General features: G+C 38.4%; 3 protein-coding genes across 5 annotated transcripts in view; 1 reads left to right on the forward strand and 2 right to left on the reverse strand.

Moving 5' to 3' along the window:
• Positions 1 to 19,495, reverse strand: part of LOC116842357 (CAD protein) — a 28,357-nt gene extending 8,862 nt beyond the window's left edge. Inside the window, exons 1-14 of the mRNA XM_032811461.1 lie at positions 18,555 to 19,495; positions 16,112 to 16,250; positions 15,063 to 15,363; positions 14,404 to 14,735; positions 13,562 to 14,129; positions 13,209 to 13,442; positions 11,426 to 12,070; positions 10,797 to 11,349; positions 9,911 to 10,286; positions 9,406 to 9,832; positions 9,057 to 9,255; positions 8,627 to 8,778; positions 8,387 to 8,491; positions 431 to 679 (exon numbers count right to left, since the gene is read on the reverse strand). Of these exons, the coding sequence (XP_032667352.1) occupies positions 431 to 679; positions 8,387 to 8,491; positions 8,627 to 8,778; positions 9,057 to 9,255; positions 9,406 to 9,832; positions 9,911 to 10,286; positions 10,797 to 11,349; positions 11,426 to 12,070; positions 13,209 to 13,442; positions 13,562 to 14,129; positions 14,404 to 14,735; positions 15,063 to 15,363; positions 16,112 to 16,250; positions 18,555 to 18,675 (4,401 nt within the window). The 5' untranslated portion in view covers positions 18,676 to 19,495. The remainder of the gene's footprint in view (positions 1 to 430; positions 680 to 8,386; positions 8,492 to 8,626; positions 8,779 to 9,056; positions 9,256 to 9,405; positions 9,833 to 9,910; positions 10,287 to 10,796; positions 11,350 to 11,425; positions 12,071 to 13,208; positions 13,443 to 13,561; positions 14,130 to 14,403; positions 14,736 to 15,062; positions 15,364 to 16,111; positions 16,251 to 18,554) is intronic.
• On the forward strand, positions 3,243 to 8,385 carry LOC116842361. Of its 3 annotated transcripts, none has more exons than XM_032811474.1 (4): positions 3,243 to 3,693; positions 4,496 to 4,794; positions 5,143 to 7,001; positions 7,221 to 8,385. In XM_032811474.1, the coding sequence occupies exons 1-4, from the start codon at positions 3,482 to 3,484 to the stop codon at positions 7,905 to 7,907; spliced, it is 3,057 nt and encodes a 1,018-aa protein (XP_032667365.1). In that variant the 5' UTR covers positions 3,243 to 3,481; the 3' UTR covers positions 7,908 to 8,385. The 3 variants fall into 3 exon arrangements, with proteins under 3 accessions (XP_032667365.1, XP_032667366.1, XP_032667367.1); XM_032811475.1 differs by lacking the exon at positions 3,243 to 3,693 and adding an exon at positions 3,700 to 3,886; XM_032811476.1 differs by lacking the exon at positions 3,243 to 3,693 and adding an exon at positions 3,727 to 3,872.
• Positions 19,496 to 19,657: 162 nt separating the features above from the next.
• LOC116842374 (pyridoxine-5'-phosphate oxidase-like) overlaps positions 19,658 to 21,837 on the reverse strand; it is a 3,310-nt gene continuing 1,130 nt past the window's right edge. Inside the window, exons 4-6 of the mRNA XM_032811497.1 lie at positions 21,436 to 21,510; positions 21,115 to 21,314; positions 19,658 to 19,917 (exon numbers count right to left, since the gene is read on the reverse strand). Coding sequence (XP_032667388.1) covers positions 19,788 to 19,917; positions 21,115 to 21,314; positions 21,436 to 21,510 — 405 coding nt within the window. The 3' untranslated portion in view covers positions 19,658 to 19,787. The remainder of the gene's footprint in view (positions 19,918 to 21,114; positions 21,315 to 21,435; positions 21,511 to 21,837) is intronic.

The following is a 21,837-nucleotide window of genomic DNA, read 5'->3' on the forward strand; positions in this document are numbered from 1 at the left end:
AAATAAGAAAGAAACCGATGTCTGGAATGTTATGAAGATGTCAAATAAATTTTGCAAGAACGCATATTTAAGACACTTCTATTTGTTAAATGTTAAATGTTCATTTCTGCCACGCAAAAGAAACGAAGTCACAATATAATTTTAAGTAATATAGCTTTTAAATAAACTTTACAGTTAGTGCACTTTATCAGCAATGAGAACGAGAACTTGTGTGTAAGAGTGAGTAATGCGATTTGCTTTATCGGGACGATCTTTGATCCCTGACGTGCAGATATAATGTGAAATGTAATTTATAAAACTTGAAGGTAAATCAAGTCAAATATTCAATGAAATTAGTTCTTAAAATATATTTCATAGCCGAAGAATTTATTCTACACCCTTGTGTGGAACGCTGCGCCTATTTTTGCGAGAATCAGATTTGGATGCTTACCTCGACCAGTAGTTTCGCGCATTTGACATCTGTGACCAAAGGCACGGAGTAATCGACCGCGAGTCTTCTTGTCCTGTAACCGTGAGTCATGAAATTGGAAACACGACGGGCACCGCCGTTCCTCATCGGCAGATTGATCACGAGATCGAATTGCTTCTTCGACAGAAAATCGGCGAGATGCCGAAGTTCGCTCGGACTGGAATCCTCGTGCATACCGATATTCTCGAACGTCCACAGCACTGGTTCTACCTGCGTTACAGAAATCAATTTTGTTTTCAAGATTTTTGTTAGAAAATTACAATTAGACAGATGTGAGATATATATCATATAATGTCTGTGATGAATGGCTGATTTGTTCTTGTCATACGGAATGTCTTCTGTGTCTCAACGTATTCAGTTATCTTTTTAAAAATCGTACGTTATTTTGTTCGTATATTGTGTCGAGAAATTCCTTCAAATAAACTCCTAACGTCCTGAAGATGGACGTTATCTCCTTGATAATTGTTATGATTGGCTTGTTCTTGTCACATGTGGAATGTCTTATACGATTCAACGTATTCAGTTATCTTCTTAAGAATCTCTGCACTTTCTTTTTTTCGCTTGATATACCGCTTGACATCGTGCGACTTGACATGCTTATACACGTCGCGACAGTCCAAATAAATATCGATTGATATCTGTCATGGGTCGCAGACGATGTATCATTTGTTATCTGCGAAATTCTTTGCAAAAATCTCTCCACGGTTTATGCTATATCAAATAATTTCCTAAAATAAACACCTAGCATTCTATGGATGAACTTCTTGATTATTGTCCTTAAAATTCTGATTATATATTTAATCATTTGACATCATGCGACTTGACATGCTTATACATGTCGCGATAGTCCAAATAGATATCGATTGATATATATCATGGGTCGCAAGCGATGTATCATTATCTGCGAAATTCTTTGCAAAAATCTCTCCACAGTTTCTATAAAATTCTTTTTATCCATTAAATGAAAAGATACTTCCGGTCTTAAAGGTGATTCCAGATATCTCTCGAAAAATATTTATTTTTTGAGAGCTCATTGCATTGTTCCGGGATTAACTTGTAATTTCTATGCTGCCGATAGGGAGTTCACTCGCAGATTAGATAACAGTCGCAATTTCACTCACGTTATTGCTATACCTGACGTCAGTCGTCGAGAGAATTAAACCTTTGACCATGCGTATTGTCATCACACCATATGAAATCGCATTGTGTCACGAGAGTATGTGTCTACGTGCGATAAATCCATGATGATCGTTTCAATAATAATGATGTTAATGATGATTATTTCTTATTTAACAAGAGGCCATTGCAGAAATATTTACTATAATCTGTCGAGCGTGTTTATACTGTATATTAGATAATACCAAGAAAACCAATTAAGTTTCCACGGAAAGAGTTAAGATTACACAAAATAGATTACCACGTTATTGCAATTTCCTTGTGATATCAATAACTTCGTCTTTTCCAGCGATTGCTATTGCTGCTTACGTACCAAGACAACATAATATCTAAAATTGGGATATAAGACGTCTTAAAGATAATCTTTAAGATGTCTTATGTCCCGATTTTAGGCGTTGTGTTGTCTGGGTAAAGTTGGAGTTTGTTAAGCTTTGTGTTAAATTTTGTGTTTAAAATAAATAAATAAATTCTGTATTTTACATCTCGTACATTTCCGATCAAACTTGTAAAGTCAATTGTCCATTAAGAATTTTCAGTTTCGTACTTGTGTATGGAATTTACGTGCCGATGATATCTCTTATTCAAAGATAAAAAACGACATTGCTGATAGAATCTTTTATTTGGCTAAGAATTAATAGATGCGATTATTAGATTAAATAAATAATGATACGACGAGGAAAAGTGAAAAATATACACGCGAAAATCGATAATACTACTGATTTAATAAAAGCGATACAACCTAGATAGACAGAGATGCTAAAAATAATATGCAAACATTTAAGGTATACCTGTGTGATACAACTATAAACAACACAATATATTTAAAATATATTGTTTTAAGAAATACGCTATTTTATTCCCACACAGCAGAGGTATCCAAAATATATTACAGGGATATCCTAAAGATATATTTGGGATATGCGATATCTTCAAGATATCCTTATGATATATTTGGGACGGTCCTGCTGTGTGGATTACGCCATATTTTGAATCAAAACGTTGACTTCTAATCAATAACTTTGGATTAATTGCGTTCTCTTGCCGGCATACAATCGGCAATATTAGCGCAATTTTCATGATATGACTTCTTTTATATACTAAAAAAAGTTCTTGTTGTATAAGTTATTGATTAGAAGTCAACGTTTTGATTCAAAATATGGCGTAATGAAATAGCGTATTTCTTAAAACAATATATTTTAAATATATTGTGCTGTTCACAGTTGTATCACACAGGTATATCTTAAATGTTTGCATGTTATTTTTGTATACTTGTGGTACAATTTTTAATTCTCAATTCGGTCACTGTTCAGACAATATGCCAAAACTGTGTTATATCTATCTGAGAAGTATCGCTTCGATCCAAATATGTCTATCTGAGAAGTACCGCTTCGATCAACGTCGACACTATCCCTAAAATCACGGATTGTTGAGCTCATCATGATAGGAAGTTGCTGACAATTGGCGAACTCAGCGAAATACTACAATTTTATCGTACCGGTGTCAGAGTGTGATCATGCACGAAATATTTTATATCAGGTATATTTGCAGATAGCCAATAGTAAGTGGCCGATTAAAAGCGTCCTGCTTGATAACGAGATAGCTATTTATCGACAGCGACACCCCGCGAGAGGACTACTGTCTCGTCGTTTACCATCGTGTCTTCACGCGTACGATGCCGTTCTCCGCTATCAACGACCTTACAAGATCACCAGAGTGAAGAAGGAAAACCTGAAGTGACCTACAGGGTGGATCGCAGTCTCGAGGACGCGCTTTTCGCGTGATCGTATCACGTGTCCATCTTGTTATGCGATTCGATAGCGACCTCCCAACGAGAGAATGGGCATCAGGAGTTCGAAAGTCAAAGGCGGTGCTCGGGGAAAAGGGAAGAAGGGCGGATTTAATCCATCTGATACGCCCAGCAGCCAGAACAATGAGGATTATGAGGACGTGGAACTAATGTTGATAAGGAAATCTATCAAGAGAAACCCGGAGAGTTTTATCCTAAATAATCTCATGATGTGTGTCCAGTTCTTTCAAAATTATGAGGAGTAAGCACTCGTTCCTGTCAGTGTTTTACACAGTGTAATTGCCAGGCAATCGTTCGTGGCGCAGTGTCGATCGACAGAGTGTAAAAATAAAACCTTGGGACGGAATAACATAGTTGGATGTTATTGAGATATTAACGGAGTTAATAATGAAGCAATTGCGTGAAATAGTGAGACTTAATGTGCGAATGAATAAGTATATACATAAATATCTAATTTGTTATACTCTTAGAAAATCAAACCAAATCTTACAGTGGAATTGATTTTTATTTGTCGAAAATGACCATGCCTAAAATAATGTGTATGTGAGAAGGTGTGAAAGGATTACTCGGACATATAAGACTTATTGATTCATTAAGATTGATATCCACTTGATTTGACTTAATCTAATCTAAAAATCTGTATCGCGTACAAAAAACATTTTTTTCGACGAGATAATAATTCTGCCAAGAGGAAACACGTTTGAATTGTTCCAGTTGTTCTTGCTTTTTTAAGTTATAATTAGTTACCTGTCTAGATTGCGCTCGACAATTGAGCGCACAATAAAAAATCTCATCTATTACATAATAACTATACGTTTTGATAATTGAACTGAGTGGATTGTTCATTGGGTTGCCCGTTTACGCATACCATTTTTATCATATTGTGTAGTATCAAAAGTCACTTGACAATTTGTTGAATATTTGATTTTACTTTTGTTGTTACGTCCTATCGTATGTGAATTGTGATATTAAAAATAATTGACAAGACTAGTAAAGGCAAATTAATTGAATTACGTGAATCTAACAATCAAATTTCTTTTCAGAAATATTATCCGTGTCAAAGAGACTCTGGCTTCGTCTTCCGAAGCGAAGCTAAATGACAAACTACCAACCCAAAAGCACGTTTTGATGCCGGATGTTCTCCAGGAACATGTCTCGCATAATGTTGCCTTCACCTCGTCGCGACAGACTTCTCGTCCAACCATCGAACCACTACACCCCATTCGTATTTACGTCGTACACGACAATATCGAAATCACAGAGCACCCTTACATGGCGGAATATATCAGTGTGACCAATGAGATTACGTATAACACGTTGGTGAAACCGAGTGAACATCAAGGTGAGTGAATTACGCCAAGCGTCTCCCAAATTCTCTGTCATTACGTATAATTGAGAGTAAAATATAAGAAATAGTTTAAAATAATTTAAACCATTTCCTGATAAAATTATTAAATTCCATCTTTTCTTTTAATGCAATGTACATTAAATGATACTAGAGACCTAACAAAATTTATCGCTGAGAATTAGTATCGAACTCTTCAAAAAGAACTTCAGAAACAAGGTTTTAAATGTTATTTGCTCAAAAAAACGATTCCCATTCTAAATTGAAACAATTTATATAACGATAAAAGAAGCCACAACCATGCATATCTTAAAATAACTGAAGTTATACGTGTCCTGTCGACAGGATACGTACGATTGGAGTTCCTCGACGAGACGTTCCCGAATAACTCTGTGAATAAGGAAGATATCGAACCCTCAGCGGAGGATGACGACGAGATATACAGCGATGGCGACAGTATTTACGGTCCAAAGCCTACCTCGAAGATTGTTCTTTCTCAGCAGATCAAGAAAAGCAACCTCGAGACCTGTAACGCCAGATCTTTGCCTAATATACATAACAACAAGACCATATATAAGGACCAGGCGTATCATTCGCGTGAAAACTTGTACGAAGCTCGATCCAATCATAACATTAGGCCTGAGTCCGACTACGAGCACGTGTCCTCGGCTTCGGAGGACCGAATAAACAAGAAGTCCTGGCCGAAGAGCGAATTGGCGGCAAAATCCGGAAGTTATCAGCGACACGTCCGACCTGGTATGACAAAATCAAAGAAGACGAACAGCCGTAGTCCAGCGGGCAGCACGAGTTCCGGATACCGATCCGGGCATTATGCAGTTGACAGTGACAGCGACAGCAGTTGCCAAATAACGCAGACATCCAGTGTGGCGCTCGCCTGTGACGTGGATCGGGACACAGCCTCCACGTGCAACTCCCAACAGAGTTACAGCGACAAAGCGATCCCAGATGCGTCGACTGAGATCTACTCGATGTTGAACGCGAAGATACCACAACGGTGCTTCAAGAAAGTCATACACACCAAAGAGGGCAAGATCTATGATGCGCGAGAAGAGAAGAAGCAAGTGCAGAACAGTAAGCAGCGTCGCCTCAGGATGGCCATGAGGAGGCGCAACTACGAGGTCTTTTATATCAGCAGCATGGAATTCATGAGGCACTTCGTCAATCTTTTCAAGGATCAACTGGGCCAACCGCTCGATTTCGACCAAGAGGACTTAGACGACGTAAAGCTCGAAGGCTCGGTTATCTATTGCGACAAGATCATGGTGTCGCACAACTCCAGACTCTGCAGAGTCGAGTCGTATGAAGTGACGCCGGCGATACGGTTGCAGTGGCCAGAATACGCTCAAGAGTGGTTGGATCGGCCGAGAAGTACGTGGCCGACCTATAACGATATCAGTAAAGTGAAGGACTTTGGCTGTTACGTGGTACCCGAAGGATTTCTGCCGCAGAAAGACAGCAATGTCTATCACGAACTCGAGTGGCAGCTGATGTTTCCAGCCGCGGAGCGATATCTAGAGACCTGCATGACGCAATCACAAGTTCAGGTGTATCTAATCGCGCTGATGCTTCACAAGACCTTCATAAGACCTGTCTTTGATACTATGTATGGTCTGACGACCTCTCACATTAGAAACAAGATGTTTTGGTTGATTGAGGAGGACGACAGACCCTCCAAGTGGCCCGACAATCGAATCGGCGAATGTCTGATCAAGTTATTGAAAAGTCTTTACCGTGGTCTCAGCCAAAACGAGCCGACTATGCCCGACTACTTCGTCCGCGATAAGAACGTGTTCCAGAGTATGCCGTCCGATCACCTGCTGCACACCCAGAAGCAACTGAAAAGGATAATCGAGAACCCGATCATGTACGTGTTCCACGCGATGGAAAACATCAGACATAGCGAGAAGTTCTTTCCGCGGCTGGAGTACGAGAAGTTGTTGAATATATTGACAGTAGACAAGTTGGCTTTGGTGAATCCGGCGTTAGGCCTGTCGGCGAAGCCTGTATTTATGTCGAAGGGGCACGACGATTTCCACATGGCCAGGGATGAGATTTACAATAGGCCGGGCGGTTTTTGGGACAATGCCAAATCGCAGACCGAAAAGAAGATATACACGCGAGTGGTCACGAATAAAACGTTGATTAATCCACGTAGGGCGACGGACTCCATCATCGAGATCTCGGTAAGTTCCTCGAGCGATAAGATCCCTATCGATCAACGTTCTTAACGAGCTATTCAGTGCGACATACTATTATCGTAATTGACCATGAAAAACCGCGGGATCAACTCGTGACTTACACGAAGATTTCTCGCAAATCTAATCTTATCTGTCTTCCTTCGCGATTAATAGCTCGGGAGTCACGGCTGACTCGTGCCTTCACTTTCTTTTATTTTTTTCTAGGTGCGCTGCGGAGAGCTGGAGGGTGTAAGACTAGGCGCTCTGTTGGACTTCTTTGTCAGACACTTCATAAAAATGGCCGAGCGTTGTCAACAGTATCGAGCTTATCAGCAGAAAAAGGTTTATCTCGATCAAGCAGATCGGCTTTCGATCATCCTCTCGGAGCTAAGTAGATACACGGATGATGCTAGGGCTTATCGTGACAAGATCAAAGCCCTGAAGATGAGAACGACGAGTTTACGAACGCCGCAAAACGAACTTCCGGAGACACCTAAGAGAAACGGCGAGGCACCTTTATTTGCTGGCACTTTGAAAGACCGTTTCTTAAAAGAAGTCACCGTCGCCAACGTCACGGTGGAATCGAGGGAGAAGCAATCACAGCCTAGTCGCGAGAATCGTAAAAACAAGGTCGCGAAAACCACCAACGAAACCAAGGCCACTTCTGAAGCCAAGACCGCCTATGAAGTACGATTTAAAGAAGAAACTAAGGAAGTCAAGGAAAACACGCAGGTGAAGTCTGCGAACACTGCGAAATCAAGTGAGGACCAAAGCAACGAAATTACTTCCATCTTGAAAAACCCTACATCGAGGGAGCAAACTGACGAGTCGGCTTCTGGTACAACCCAGAGAGTCGTTTCCTTAGCAGATAATCAAAACGAATCGTTTTTAACGGAAACGACGTACATATAGCATGCGCGTCTATCAAGAGCAAAACGTAGATGATCTGTCGGGCACGAACAATCCTTTCCCTCGATGCGTACGTGACAATATTAGGAACAAATTGGAGATATGAGATCATCTAAACGGTATTCATTGTTATATTTCAAGGGCGGGTGATAATCAATTTAGGTAGAAGACTGAGCATGCTTATCGTGCTGAATTGTCGATATCCGATCTTCGCGTGGTTGTATAAAAAACCAAATGATTAGTCATTGACAAGATAATTTAAAAGTAGCAACCAATTGTTCTAGTTAAAATTATCTAACACAACGAATTTTCTATTAAAACATATTCTTATTTAATTAATTCACAGATAATTGTCATACACGACTCCTTTTCAAATCATTCTTGTAAATAATCATTTTCTTCCACACATGTAGCCGCATGAGCAATAATTGAATATTATGTTCAGCATAGAACAATAATTAATAAACATTTTTCTCACTTACCTCGACTCCATGCTCTGTGTAGAAGTCCGCAGTACCCATGCTGGCATACAGCTTGTAACCCATGTTCTTAAGGCTTCTAATAGATGGGAGCAGTTCCATTTTATGCTGCAAAAGGATCATATGATTGCAAGATATCAGTTCCGATTTGCAATTAGTACAATCTGTCAATATTGCGGAATATCTCGGATACTTGCAAGGACAGAAATAAAAAGAGTTGTTTTATTTTAGCAATTGAGTTACCTTGAAACTTCCTATAGAGAGTAAAATACCTCTCTGAGGAATGTGAAAGCCGGTGCTTATCATGCCTTTTAGGTAAGCCTCGTAACGATTGTCGCCGAAGCACGCTACTTCGCCTGTAGATACCATCTCGACACCCAGAGTTACGTCAGCGCCTTTAATTACATCAACGTCATTGACGGTATCGATCAAATTTCAATCACTTTTTAAACTATATGATAAATTTTGATAACGAGTAACAATGGTTTTTAATTAAACGTCGAATAACAAGACACATATTTTCAAATTAGAATTTAAGCAATTAGAAATTATCCAAAAATTAATTATGCACGTTAAAAACAATTTGTTATATATTGAGAAATGATGTAAACATAATGTTGCTTGAGTATAAATTAACATTTGTACATTCGCGTATAATTGACTAAATTCTTACCGGCCAGCCGAGAGAAAGAAAATTGGGGTACTTTCACTGCAACTTTTCCGCAACCAGCTAGAACGTCCACAGGATCTATTCTTTCCCCAATGATAATTCGAGTTGCCATTGCGACGAAATCGTGATCCAAAGTTTTCGAGACAAAAGGGAAAGATCTTGATACTCTGACGTTACATTCGATCACCTTCAACTCGTTATCCTGAATGAAACAATATATATTCTATCATCGATTTCTTTTCTTTTTAGGTGATAAAAATCCTAGCCATTAATTAAAGTTTTACTCAGAGATTAGCTCTTTTTGATTGTTATCTTCTTTTAACATTCCTAAAACGAAGTGTACAAAACCTACCTTTGCGATCAACTGCATGTTGAAGGGACCGGTAACTCCCAAGGACGCAGCTACTGCTTTGGAAATGCTCTTTATCTTCATCAGAGTCTCTGGATTAATATCCTGTGGTGGTGTTACCAATGTAGCGTCACCTGAATGAACTCCAGCGTTTTCTACATGTTCGGAGACTGCCATACATAAAATGATCCCTTCGTAAGCTATAGCATCAACATCGATCTCCTTTGCTTCGAGAATGAATTTTGATATCACGACTGGATGTTCCTTGTTGACTTCGCTGGCGCTTTTCAAATAAGACTCGAGATCCTGATGCGAATGGGCGACATTCATCGCAGCTCCGCTCAGTACGTACGAAGGGCGAACAAGGCACGGATAGCCGACTGTCTCGCAAAATTCAATGGCGGACTTCAAGTTCGTTAATTCTTTCCATCTGAAACGAAAAGAAACAGTTGCAAATTGTATGCGAAAAATCGCGCGAAACTTCTCGAATTTGTGTACTGAATCGCACCTCGGTTGCGATATACCGATGCCGTCGAGCATACGGGAGAACTTGAAGCGATTCTCGGCGCCGTCGACTGATTCCGGCGAGGTTCCGAGGATTCGTGCTTGCTGTCTATGTAGATCCATGGCAATATTGTTAGGTAGCTGTCCGCCCATAGACAGAATAATACCTTCAGGGCACTCACGATCGTATATATCCATCACCACCTCGAAGGAGATCTCCTCGAAGTACAATCGGTCGCTCATGTCGTAGTCGGTACTAACAGTTTCCGGATTGTAATTCACCATGATGGTTTTGCGCCCAAGATTTCGCAGTTCGCGCAAACAACTCACGGCACACCAGTCGAACTCCACCGAGCTGCCGATTCTGTATACCCCGGAACCTGAAAGAGATATCGCTCATTTTTAATAGAGGTATGTTAAGATACTTCATTTTATTCTTTCTTAATGTACTCGTTTACTTATGTTTTTCCACGTGACATTATCACCCGGCATTTACCAAATAGAATTTCTACTTAATTGATTAGCCATTACCCAAACAGCACAGATCTCCACAGGACATTCTAAGGACACTTTTGAGAATGTCTCTAGGATATTCTCTGGAGATCTTGTGCCTTCTAGATTAATTGATCATTAATTGGCTAGTATATTTCTTAATATGAGTAGCTACAATACAATGACATTGATGAGACTATTCGTATCAGTGAGGATCGTTATCAAGAGTTCAATTTTAAGCATTAACGCATCATAATTTTTATTTTATTTAAACTTATCTTTATTCCTCATATACCTGTGTTTTCTTGTCAAGGAGATTCTATCTCCGACAATAGAGTGAATGGCTAATAACAGAGACACGACGACAAAGAGAGATATATGTAGGGAGTAACATTTACCTATCACCATCGTATATCCTCCAGGAAATTCCACATCGTCAGTAGTGCCACTGTATGTCAGATAGAGATAATTTGTAGTGGCTGGCCATTCAGCAGCAACCGTATCAATCTGCTTGACCATAGGTAGTATGCGGTGTTCTTGTCTCTGCAATCTAACTGCCAATTCTGAACTCTTCACTACAGCAGCGATCTGTTTATCCGAGAAGCCGATTTTCTTCGCGCCCAGCAACACGTCGTGCATGAGTTTCGTGTGGTCGGTGTTCTCTAGGATCGTGTAATAGTCAATGATGTTCTTCATCTTCTCGAGGAACCAACGATCGATCTTGGTGAGCTCGTACAGCCGATCGACCGTGTAACCGGCCTTGATCGAAGCGGCGAGGACGAACATTCTCTTGTCGGTCGGCTTCTCCAACTCCTCGTCGTTGACCGGCTTCACGTAAGGATCGAAGCCGTTCACGTTCTCGTCAACCATTCTCAATGCCTTCTGGAAAGCCTCCTCGAATTTACGGCCGATCGCCATCACTTCGCCCACGCTCTTCATGGAACTGCCGATCTGTAAGGCGCAGCAATATTAAATAAACAAGTCAAATGAACTATCACCTTGAGTTACATTGAGAGTTGGTTTATACTTTGGTGCAGACACGATGAAATTTGCTGAGATCCCATCTTGGTATTTTGACCACGCAATAATCGAGACTGGGCTCAAAGCAAGCCGTTGTATCTCCAGTGACGGAGTTCCGAATGTCCGGAAGACGTATTCCTAGAGCCAATTTAGCGGCTACGTAAGCCAAAGGATACCCGGTAGCTTTGCTGGCTAAAGCTGAACTTCTGGACAATCTGGCGTTCACTTCAATAATGTAGTACTCCTCGGAAGAGGGGTTCAGAGCATACTGAATATTGCACTCTCCGACAATGCCGAAATGTCTGATGACGTTTATGGCGGTAGTTCGCAGCATGTTGTACTCCTTATTCGATAGTGTTTGACTCGGTGCTACAACGATTGATTCACCGGTGTGGATACCGAGAGGATCGACGTTCTCCATGTTACACACCGTAATGCAGTTGTCATACGCATCCCGAACAACTTCGTACTCGACTTCTTTCCAACCTTTCAGAGATTTGTCGATTATCAATTGGCTGGAATGAGCCAAAGCTTGCTGGGCCAATATTCTGAGTTCGTCCTTCGTATTCGCAAATCCGGATCCAAGACCGCCGAGTGAAAACGCAGCACGTGCCATAACAGGATAGCCCAATTGTTCTGCAGCATCTAATGCCTGTTCGAGAAGGAATGAAATTCTGATAGCATGAATTTTTAAAAATTACCGTAAGATCATAATCTTACACGCAGAAAAATAATTTTGCTCTTTTAGCAAAATCGTCGTTGCTATTGCATATTTGTAGTGACAGCAAAAAAATTTAATTGATGTAACTAATTTTACAAATTATTTGTTATCAGAGCAGAAGTAGTTTTGTTGCTAGGATAAAAAAAATTTGTTGAGTGTATTTGTCCTAAGAATCACGTTAATTTGCTATCGATGTAAAATAATGTATCCTTAGCAAATTTATTTGCTATTGGAACAAAACTGCAACTGCTTATATAAATCCATCATGGTTCTTACAGCAAAATAATTTGTAGATTCAGTAAATTATATCTAGCAAATAGTGATTAATACTTTTAGCAAATCTTTTTGCTACCCATATAATACCGAAAAGATTTTGCTAGACTAGCAGAAAATTTGCTAACAAATTTGGGCCAGCAAATTATTTTTCTCCGTGTAATCATATTATAGTAATCACAATAATCAGTAATTACAGTAATTAGTTTATTATTAATTTTCCATGAAAGGTTTTACTAAATGAGAATTTTATATTCATTAGTATAACATTGGTTACAAACAATAAGCTTACGACAATTTTATAAGTAAGACGTTAAGGAAAATATTCTAATTTATACACAGAGAAAAATAATTTGCTGGCCCAGCAAATTTTCTGCTGGTTTAGCAAAATCTTTTCGTTATTATATGGACAGCAAAAAGATTTGCTAAGAGTACTAATCATTTGCTGGATATAATTTGTTGAATCTATAAATTATTTTGCTATAAGAACTATGATGGATTTATATAAGCAGTTGCAGTTTTGTTCCGATAGCAAATAAATTTGCTATAGGGTACATTATTTTGCATCAATAGCAAATTAACGTGATTCTTAGAACAAATACACTCAACAAATTTTTTCTATCCTGGCAACAAAAATACTTCTGCTCTAATAACGAATAATTTGTAAAATTAGTAAAATTAGTTACGTCAACTAAATTTTTTTGATGCACTACAAATGTGTAGTAGCAACGCGATTTTACTAAAAGAGCAAAATTATTTTTCTCCGTGTAAGAATTCGTGAAAAGAAACTATTTACCTCTTGAATAGAATACACAGCAGCACTCGGTGCAACTCTTTCATTTATTTCGCCAATGCGATCTGCGAACATTTTTCTGTCCTCGGTTTGTATGATAGACTCGATCGGTGTTCCTAAGATTTTAATATTGTATTTCGCAAACACTCCATTCTTCTCAAGTTCCACGCCGCAATTGAGAGCGGTTTGTCCACCGAATGTCAATAGCACTCCGTCCGGCCTCTCCGATCGTATTACCTAAAACAGATTAATTGGAGAAGGATATTTTCACGTTGAGTGTTCAAATGATTTATTATTAAGGCAGCAACTGTCGATAAAAAATTTAACAGATGAATTGTAGACGCGTTCCAGCTCACCTGCTCGACGTATTTCGGCGTGATCGGCAAGAAGTACACCTTATCAGCCATGCCTTTCGAAGTCTGCACCGTGGCGATATTGGGATTAATTAATAGAGTCTGTATCGATTCTTCCTTCAGAGCTTTTATCGCCTGCGAGCCTGAGTAGTCGAATTCTCCGGCCTGACCGATGCTCAGTCCACCTGAGCCCAAAATCAGTACTTTCTTTGGGCGATTAACCGCCACCGGCACCGCAGGTTGGTAGGTCAGTTTCTGAATGATTCTGTCCTTTATTGAGATCCGCGGGCAACCGTTGATCTCGTCCTTCACACTCTCCAGAAACACGTCGAAGAGACATTCTAAATCTTCAGGACCCGCTGTGTGTTCCGGGTGAAATTGAACGGAGAAGTACGGCAGGTATGTGTGAGTCACACCTTCATTACTGTTGTCATTGGTGTTGGTGAAGAGTACCTCCCAATCGGTCGGCAGTCGAAACGCGTCGACGCAGAATCCGTGATTCTGCGAGGTCATGAAGCAACGTTTGGTACCATGATGGGTCGCCGGTTGATTGTGGCCTCGATTGCCGTAGCTGTAAACGAGTGACAGGCGTCGTTTGTAATGACAGACAGTTGTTACTTTGTACCGCGGGACAGGAGGAATTGCGCTGATGAAGGAACAGTAATTTTGTCGAGCAACGCTAGAGGAAGGAAGTGATTCAGGATTGAAACTTCCGGAATGGGAAATGTGTTCGGGCACGTGTTGCTCCGATAATTGGTTCCTCGAGTCTGCTTTTAGCTAGTCGAATTTATCATATCTATAACTATCATGCAACGTGATAAAAATTATTCTATCGTAATACGTACTTCATTTTATATGTAACACATCCAGCGGCCAAAGATAACAACTGATGCCCAAGGCATATGCCAAAGATGGGTCTTCTCTTTCCCTCTTTTTTCTTTTCTTCTTGGAAAAACGCCTGGATATTCCTTATGGTCTCGCGGCACATATTGGGATCACCTGGACCGTTGCTGAGAAACAGACCGTCGTATTCGGCGATTCTCAAGTCGTGGTTCCAAGGTACGATGTCTACGCGAGCACCACGTCTTAACAGGCACCTCAACTGGTTATACTTCAATCCACAATCCACTACGCATATGCGAGGGTGTCCGCTCGGATTGTACGTTTTTGGTACCGGCTGAAAAATAGTATGATTATGAGATAGTAGGACACGTTGAAAGGTGATATCGATTTTTTTTATGGAGTCTCCATTAAACTATTACTAAATATTAATCCAAACTACTAAATACTAAATAATACTACTAAATAATGCCTCTTTATATTTCTGACACCTCCATAGCTTTAAAATATGCTCACGTTTCACGATAATATTCTATTATTTTATTCACTTTTAGTATGAAAGGTTTAATAGTATTAAATTAAATTCAAATACGTCGACACGTTTGCTAATAAAAATAAAATGTTCCTACGGAATATTTCTTCATAGAATGTGTGTAGATTTTACCTGGGAAACTTCTGCCACCAGATTCCTGTTATTGGGATCTTCTATACATAGACTTGTCATCGAAGTGCCAAGTGATCGAATACTATTTTGCGGTGGCTGATCGAATATTATCTTGCCCAAAATTGTGCCCTTTTCACGAATAACTTTTGTTAGTGCTCGTGTGTCAACTTCATATATTCCGGGTACATTTTGTTCTGTCATCCATTGAGATAAGGTTTTGATATATCGCCAATGACTCGGCTTCTCGCAAACTTCCCCGACCACGAGTCCAGCAGCCCAAATGCGATGAGATTCGAACCAACTGCGTCAAAATTAATATTTACGAGATAAGTGCAAGTAATAGAGTCAGTGTCAATTCTACGTTTATAATGGAGGAGAAATTGGCATTAGTTCTTTTCAGAACTTCTCAATTGAAGGTCAAAGAATTCTGAAAACATTCTTGAAACAAACAGCTGAATCTGATTGATTCGATCTAATATATACAATTTTCATCTTGTAACTTTATTTCTATTTCTCGAGAGAATTACAGTGGATGGTTGCTCTAAATTATCTCATGTAAATATTTTTTTATTGTACAACATTAAACCCTCACGTATTATTTCTGCCTTATTATTGTTCTTCTTTATTAGTTTTTCCTTTCTCTTCAAAATTGGACTTGCAATTTTGTAATAGTCAAAATGTTTTTAAAACGTGTCTACATTGAGAGAAAAATTATATTAAAATCAACAAATATTTCTTTGATGGGTGCCATTAACATATTTACTTAAATCTACATTTTCTTTATTTAAACCAAATATTGATTATTTAAATCAGGTAAGCAATATTTGATTTAAATGAAGAGAACGTAGATTTAAATAAATATGTTAATGGCACACATCAAATAAATATTTGTTGATTTTAATATAATTTTTCTCTCAGTGTATGTGTCAGAGAAAGCGAATATTGTACGACTACGCTGAATCGTTCGTTTCACATACGAGATATTAATATTGTTACTGCGTAAATCCTCTTTAATTGACTCCGAGTTCAATCTTGTTGCGATCACTTACTATGGTATACCATATTCGTCCTTATCGTCACCAAAGATACCATAATTTCCTATGAGTGGATAAGTAAGCACTAAAATTTGGGCGTGATAAGAAGGGTCCGTGAGTGATTCCGGATAACCGATCAGACCAGTCTGGAAAACTAGAAAAAAAATATTCATTGTTATTTACGCGTGCAAAGCTATCACACTAATATGTTATTGACCATAATTTTATTTTTACATAAATACATTATCTCGTGAACTTTGACTTTCGATTGATTTTGTAACTTACATTTTTACTTATTAAAAACAGCTATCGCGTACAAACATTTCTATCTAATGCGTAATAAACGATACCTATCAGTTGATATCACCAAATCGATATTTTAATGCTTTGTTGTTTTTCGAGAAGATACAATCTAAACTAAATGAGATATCGTTAGTGAAGATTAATTAAGTAAAAGTGAAGTTAACAATAGATAAAATCTTTATCAAATATAATATCTTATTAATTACATAATTGTGTATTATAACATATAATGACGTTACAACAAATGACGTTATTATAATGTCATAGTGTCATATTCGAAATAGACCATGCGAGCTATTATTATTTTCAGACTATCATTCGACTTGATTGCTTGGCTATTCAATTTCTTATTCCGAATGTCTCAATTTTATATCTTTTTTTTTGGAAGAAAATTTATTCTACAGTTCTATATAATGTTAATTTTCGCACATCGCCGTGCGTATCGCTGACTCGCGCTTGAAAACTTTCCGCCGAATACAATACGCCACTCAGCATCAAAAGACCTTTGTTCTGTAACTGAGTATCCATCGGACGCTCGTCTAGGTATTCATGCATCGTGTCTGTCGATCAAAACGCTCAGAGACCGCGAGGTACAATTCGTCATATATGCAACTTTATATCAGCGAGCTCGCGCGGACTGTTTCTACTACATAAAAATGGTTTCAGATATCTCGTTAGACAATGTACGACAATAGAATCGAGTATATTATGCTCACATGAAAAGATTTCTCTTACATAAAAGCGTAACTGAATACGTATCTTGTAACTTTTTAACTTCAGCATGTTTCACGGCGGTGTATATCTAACAGTATCACTACATATTATATGTGCAACGTAATCACCTACGTGGCTTATCGTAAACCGGCTTCTAAGCAGAAACGAATGCAAATAAGAAAGGCAGTTGAAGTATTGTGACATTTAAGTTGAGAATTTCGAGGTAATTTTGCAGCAATAACGGCATAAAATTATTCGAATCTTTTTGTAATTTTCTATTAGTATCTGTTATTTATTTTTAAATTTAAATTTAATTTTATTTAAGTTATTATTTTTTAATTTAATTTATTCAAAATTACCGCAGTGCGCGCGCGCATGTCGGTTACCTCTAATTGCTATTGTTAACTTTCGAAACATCTATCTATCGTGAACAAACTATCATAACTATCATAACAAACTATCGTGAATAAAAATAAACAAGAACCCAGATAGGGTCTATTACTTATCTCTCTTCAAATAAGTTCAAGATAAGTTAAAATATCTTTTGTACGTTTCTAGTGCATTCTTTGAATTTTTATACTGTTTGAGAATAAGCATATAAACAAAAATAAACTAACATTCGTCCGCATATGTGCGTGTATGAGAGTCCAATTTAAATGCGAGTTTAGCAGATTATTGACTCAGAAAAGCGTCTTGTATCACTCTGTAAATTAATATATTGGTTTCATCGTATCTATATAGATTTTATAGCACGATAAGACGCGCCTTGATCAAATATCTATTTTTCCGCGTGCAAATTAGCAATTTCACTGGAAAATGGACGATATGACACACCCCATACAGCACAAAACTTCAAAGAACGTTCTAAGGATGTTCTAAGGACATACATTCTAAGAACGTCCCAAAACATTCTCTGAAGATTTTGTGCTATCTGGGACGCTTTCCAAGTTACGATGTCGCCTCGAGAGAATTTTTCTTTAACATATTACATATGAAGGCCAGTATTCTAAATACTCTTTCAACTATATTAAATAGCCTCTAAAACGTTATAATGACTTGTAAGCCTTCTGATTGGCTATGAGTTACTTTTAAAGGCTCATTTATCGTTAAAGAGATACTTAGAATACGGACCCAAGAATACGAACGCTATTCGCGTACACATGTTATCGTATGCAAATACATTTGAAATATGCGAAGACTCGCCGCACTTCCTGATTGCGTGTGGTCTATGCAAGTATACGATGATACCATTGCTTGTTACAGACTGCTACGAAATCGATAAGGCTCTTATCAAATGAATGAGTAACAGCACGTGGACCGTCATATAAAAGAGCGCGCGTAATACACGCTGCCAATATACAACGGTCGGACCCAAAGCGAGTGCGCACATGGACGCGTGCACCTCCAAGCAGCACATGTGCTCGATACTCATGTAACTCACCAATTTCACCGTCGACGGGTACGTTGGCACCGAAACGTTTTCCTGGATAAAAACTGCCGTCTTCCAAAAGAAGGTAACAGTCGATTCTGCCATCGGGCCTGGTGGACACGTGAACGGGCATCGTTCGCGATATCTTTCACATGTGCTGCCGAATCAATGCCGGCTGACCCACTGCGCTACGTCGCGCACTCAAGCACGTTTTTACGGATTGAGCGTCTCATCGGCTCCAGCCGGGCGATACTTGCGCCGTGGAAACGAGTAAACGTTCGTCCACAACCAATTGGCGAGCTACGTTCCCGCGTAGTCGCACTGAGGGCATTAGCTGGCCACGTGACCTTCAATCCCGGCACTGTCATTGGTCTTGTCGCTTGGAGCATTAGGAAGTCGGCCACGAGCGACGTTGGCGGGAAGTTTATTGACCGACGCGCACAGCTTGAGTCGATATCTCAGTTTCCATCGGTTCCACTCGGAATTCATCGTCTTGAAATATCTCATACGTGAAAAAGGAAGTTGGATTTTTTATTAAAAAGACATATGATGATAAGATGATAAGATGGCAGGCATACATGTTCTTGCGTCTCGATATCATACGTTGCAATGCTTTAAATAGCGGATATTCCCTTCTATTACGGATTCCTTACGTGAATCCTCTTCAATCAAAGTGTGGACAGTGCAAATTCTCTTTAAGGACTTCGCTAACTCCGTTGAATAGCTTGAATTAGTCGGTTATTGGGATTAGAGTTAGGGTATCTATCACTTTAATTGACATTTAATTTAATTTAGAAGGAACTTCATTCATTAATCCGTGAAAGTGATGCACGAGTTTAAAGCTGAACAAATGTTGCGTTGAGATACAAAGAGAAGAGTATTGACTGAGTACAGGGACTCATTTAGGACAGAGGAAGAGATTTTTAAAACGAAGAATGGCTTTGAAGTATGAAAGCCTTGTAGTGAAGTTTGTTGGGCCCTGGGTAATTTCTAATATTTGGAAAAATTGTATTTCGAGAGATCTCATTTTAGAATTCGGATTTAGAGATCAAGACTTTGGATTCTGGAATTATGGGAATAGAATTTCTTAAAATATTTAGGGAAAAAACACGTAATACCTTATTATGCAATGTGGTTATATAACAACTTTTAAAGTATTACAAGTTTTTCGATCATTTTAAATATCCGAAAATCCAAGAGGAAGACGACAAAATCGACATCATGACGATGAGACTTTATACAAAATTACGCTGCTATTCTCTGATGTTCCCAACGTCCAGTTAATTTATTCTTCTCGAAACGTATTCGATCGGCGATTAACTCGTCCCACGCATAAAAAAATTCCATCATCTCGGGTGCCAATTTGTAAGCGACGCTGAAAACGTAAATAATATTAATTGATAAATGATACTAAATTTTTCGTTAACTTTTTCTATATATTTCTAAGTAGATTCCATCGTATTCGTCAAAATGCAACGCTTTGTTGTTTCCTACTGTGTTTCTTTTTTTAAAATAATTTTGTTTTTGTTTGTTAATTAGATACGCGGAATCTGCTGGAAAATGTAACATTTGAAATTTTACCGTTATATATAAGAAGCTTATGTACAGCTCTATAATTTTACAAAATACAATTTTGAAAGGGACTAAGAGCCAAGGTTAAGCGCTACTTCATATTATACATAATAAATTACAAAATCAGACGTTTCGACCATGGGATGTGGTCCTTTTCATAATTGTCACAAATCGTCGATGCGAAAGGTCAACCGGTTTTAATCACACGCTGTGTGGATATGGTCGAAATGTCAAAATTCAAATGCATTTCACCATGGCATTTCGGCCATATATTCGACACAGCATGTGACTAAAACCAATTGACCTTTCGCATTGACGATTTGTGACAATTATCAACTGGAAAGAACCACATCCCATGGCCGAAAAGTCTGATTTTGTAATTTATTATGTACAATAAAATAGCGCTTAACACCTGCACCTTGGTTTTTTTCAATTGATAATTGTCACAAATCGTCAATGCGAAAGGTCAATTGATGTTAGTCACACGCTGTGTCGAACATGTGGCCGAAATGCCATGATGAAATACATTTGAATTTTGACATTTCGACCATATCCACACAGCGTGTGATTAAAACCGGTTGAACTTTCGCATTGACGATTTGTGACAATTATCAACTGAAAAGGACCACATCCCATGGTCAAAACGTCTGATTTTGTAATTTATTATGTATAATATGAAGTAGCGCTTAACATCTTGGCTTTTTAGTCCCTTTCGAAATTGTATTTCGACGTTTTAATATTGTTCTGTAAGAGTCCTTATAAATATGAGGAATTACACTTAAAGTAAATAAAATAAAGTAACAAGATATTACCGACAAGCGAGCAAATAGTCCTGAAATTTCTAATTTCTCTTTTGCTTCTAAAAGATGTATTATATCCGATTTGTAAGATCAGTACTACTTATGATACATCTTTATTTATAATACATTATTTTTTATGATAAGCAGCGTTTACGTTTCGCTAACTGTAAACTATTTAAATTAAAAAATAGTAGACTTACTAGTGATCTGGCATCGACAAATTTTCTCCGTTCTTTGCTTCAGCTAATATTTCATTGTACCGACGATTCAAATCGTCCCAGTCGGCTGGCTGGTCTTGATGACACAGGTAAGATCGGATTTTGCAGTACAATGGTTCCTTGTCGTACATATATTCATAAGCCGGTTTTTCTAGTCTTTTCATCGGTCCTTCTATTCTCACCTAAAAATCAATACTTCCCGAATTTTAAATACCTTCCAGCTGCCGTATGCACTTTAATGCACTTGCTGCAAGATTTCTTGGATCATAGAATATAAAAAGTAATATAAAATTACATATTTACCTGTCGTGAAACTTTATGCTGTTTGTCGTTCTTGTAGTTCCATAAGAAGCACATGGCAGTGTACGGATTATGCTCCTACAAAGAAAAGGAAATAAAAAAATTAACTTTGTAATTATCTATGTATGTGTTAATTTAAACTTTATTTTGTGTGTTAATTTTTATTTACTTTTAATACTAGATTTGAGGCTTTCACGGCCATTGATACAATGTCTAGATATAGTTTCCGGAATGGAGCCGTGTCTTGAATCAGCGATATGCAGTTTGCATCATCAGGGTTGAGAACTCTGATACTGTCAGTATCAGAGTTCTCAACCCTGATGATGCAAACTGTAACGTTTGCGAAACGTCGGCATATCGCTGATTCAAGACACGGCTCCATTCCGGAAGCTATACCTAGACATT

This window comes from Odontomachus brunneus, unplaced genomic scaffold (assembly GCF_010583005.1).
Source record: "Odontomachus brunneus isolate Ranch 3 - 2012 unplaced genomic scaffold, Obru_v1 Obru_scaffold_024, whole genome shotgun sequence".
NCBI lineage: Eukaryota > Metazoa > Arthropoda > Insecta > Hymenoptera > Formicidae > Odontomachus > Odontomachus brunneus.

What these genes read in the sequence shown, in the direction of transcription:
- LOC116842361 (XM_032811474.1), top strand. Translation starts at nt 3,482, where the DNA reads ATGGGCATCAGGAGTTCGAAAGTCAAAGGCGGTGCTCGGGGAAAAGGG. An exon ending in TTCTTTCAAAATTATGAGGA is followed by an intron (nt 3,694 to 4,495) that starts GTAAGCACTCGT and finishes ATTTCTTTTCAG; the next exon opens with AAATATTATCCGTGTCAAAG. An exon ending in ACTCCATCATCGAGATCTCG is followed by an intron (nt 7,002 to 7,220) that starts GTAAGTTCCTCG and finishes ATTTTTTTCTAG; the next exon opens with GTGCGCTGCGGAGAGCTGGA.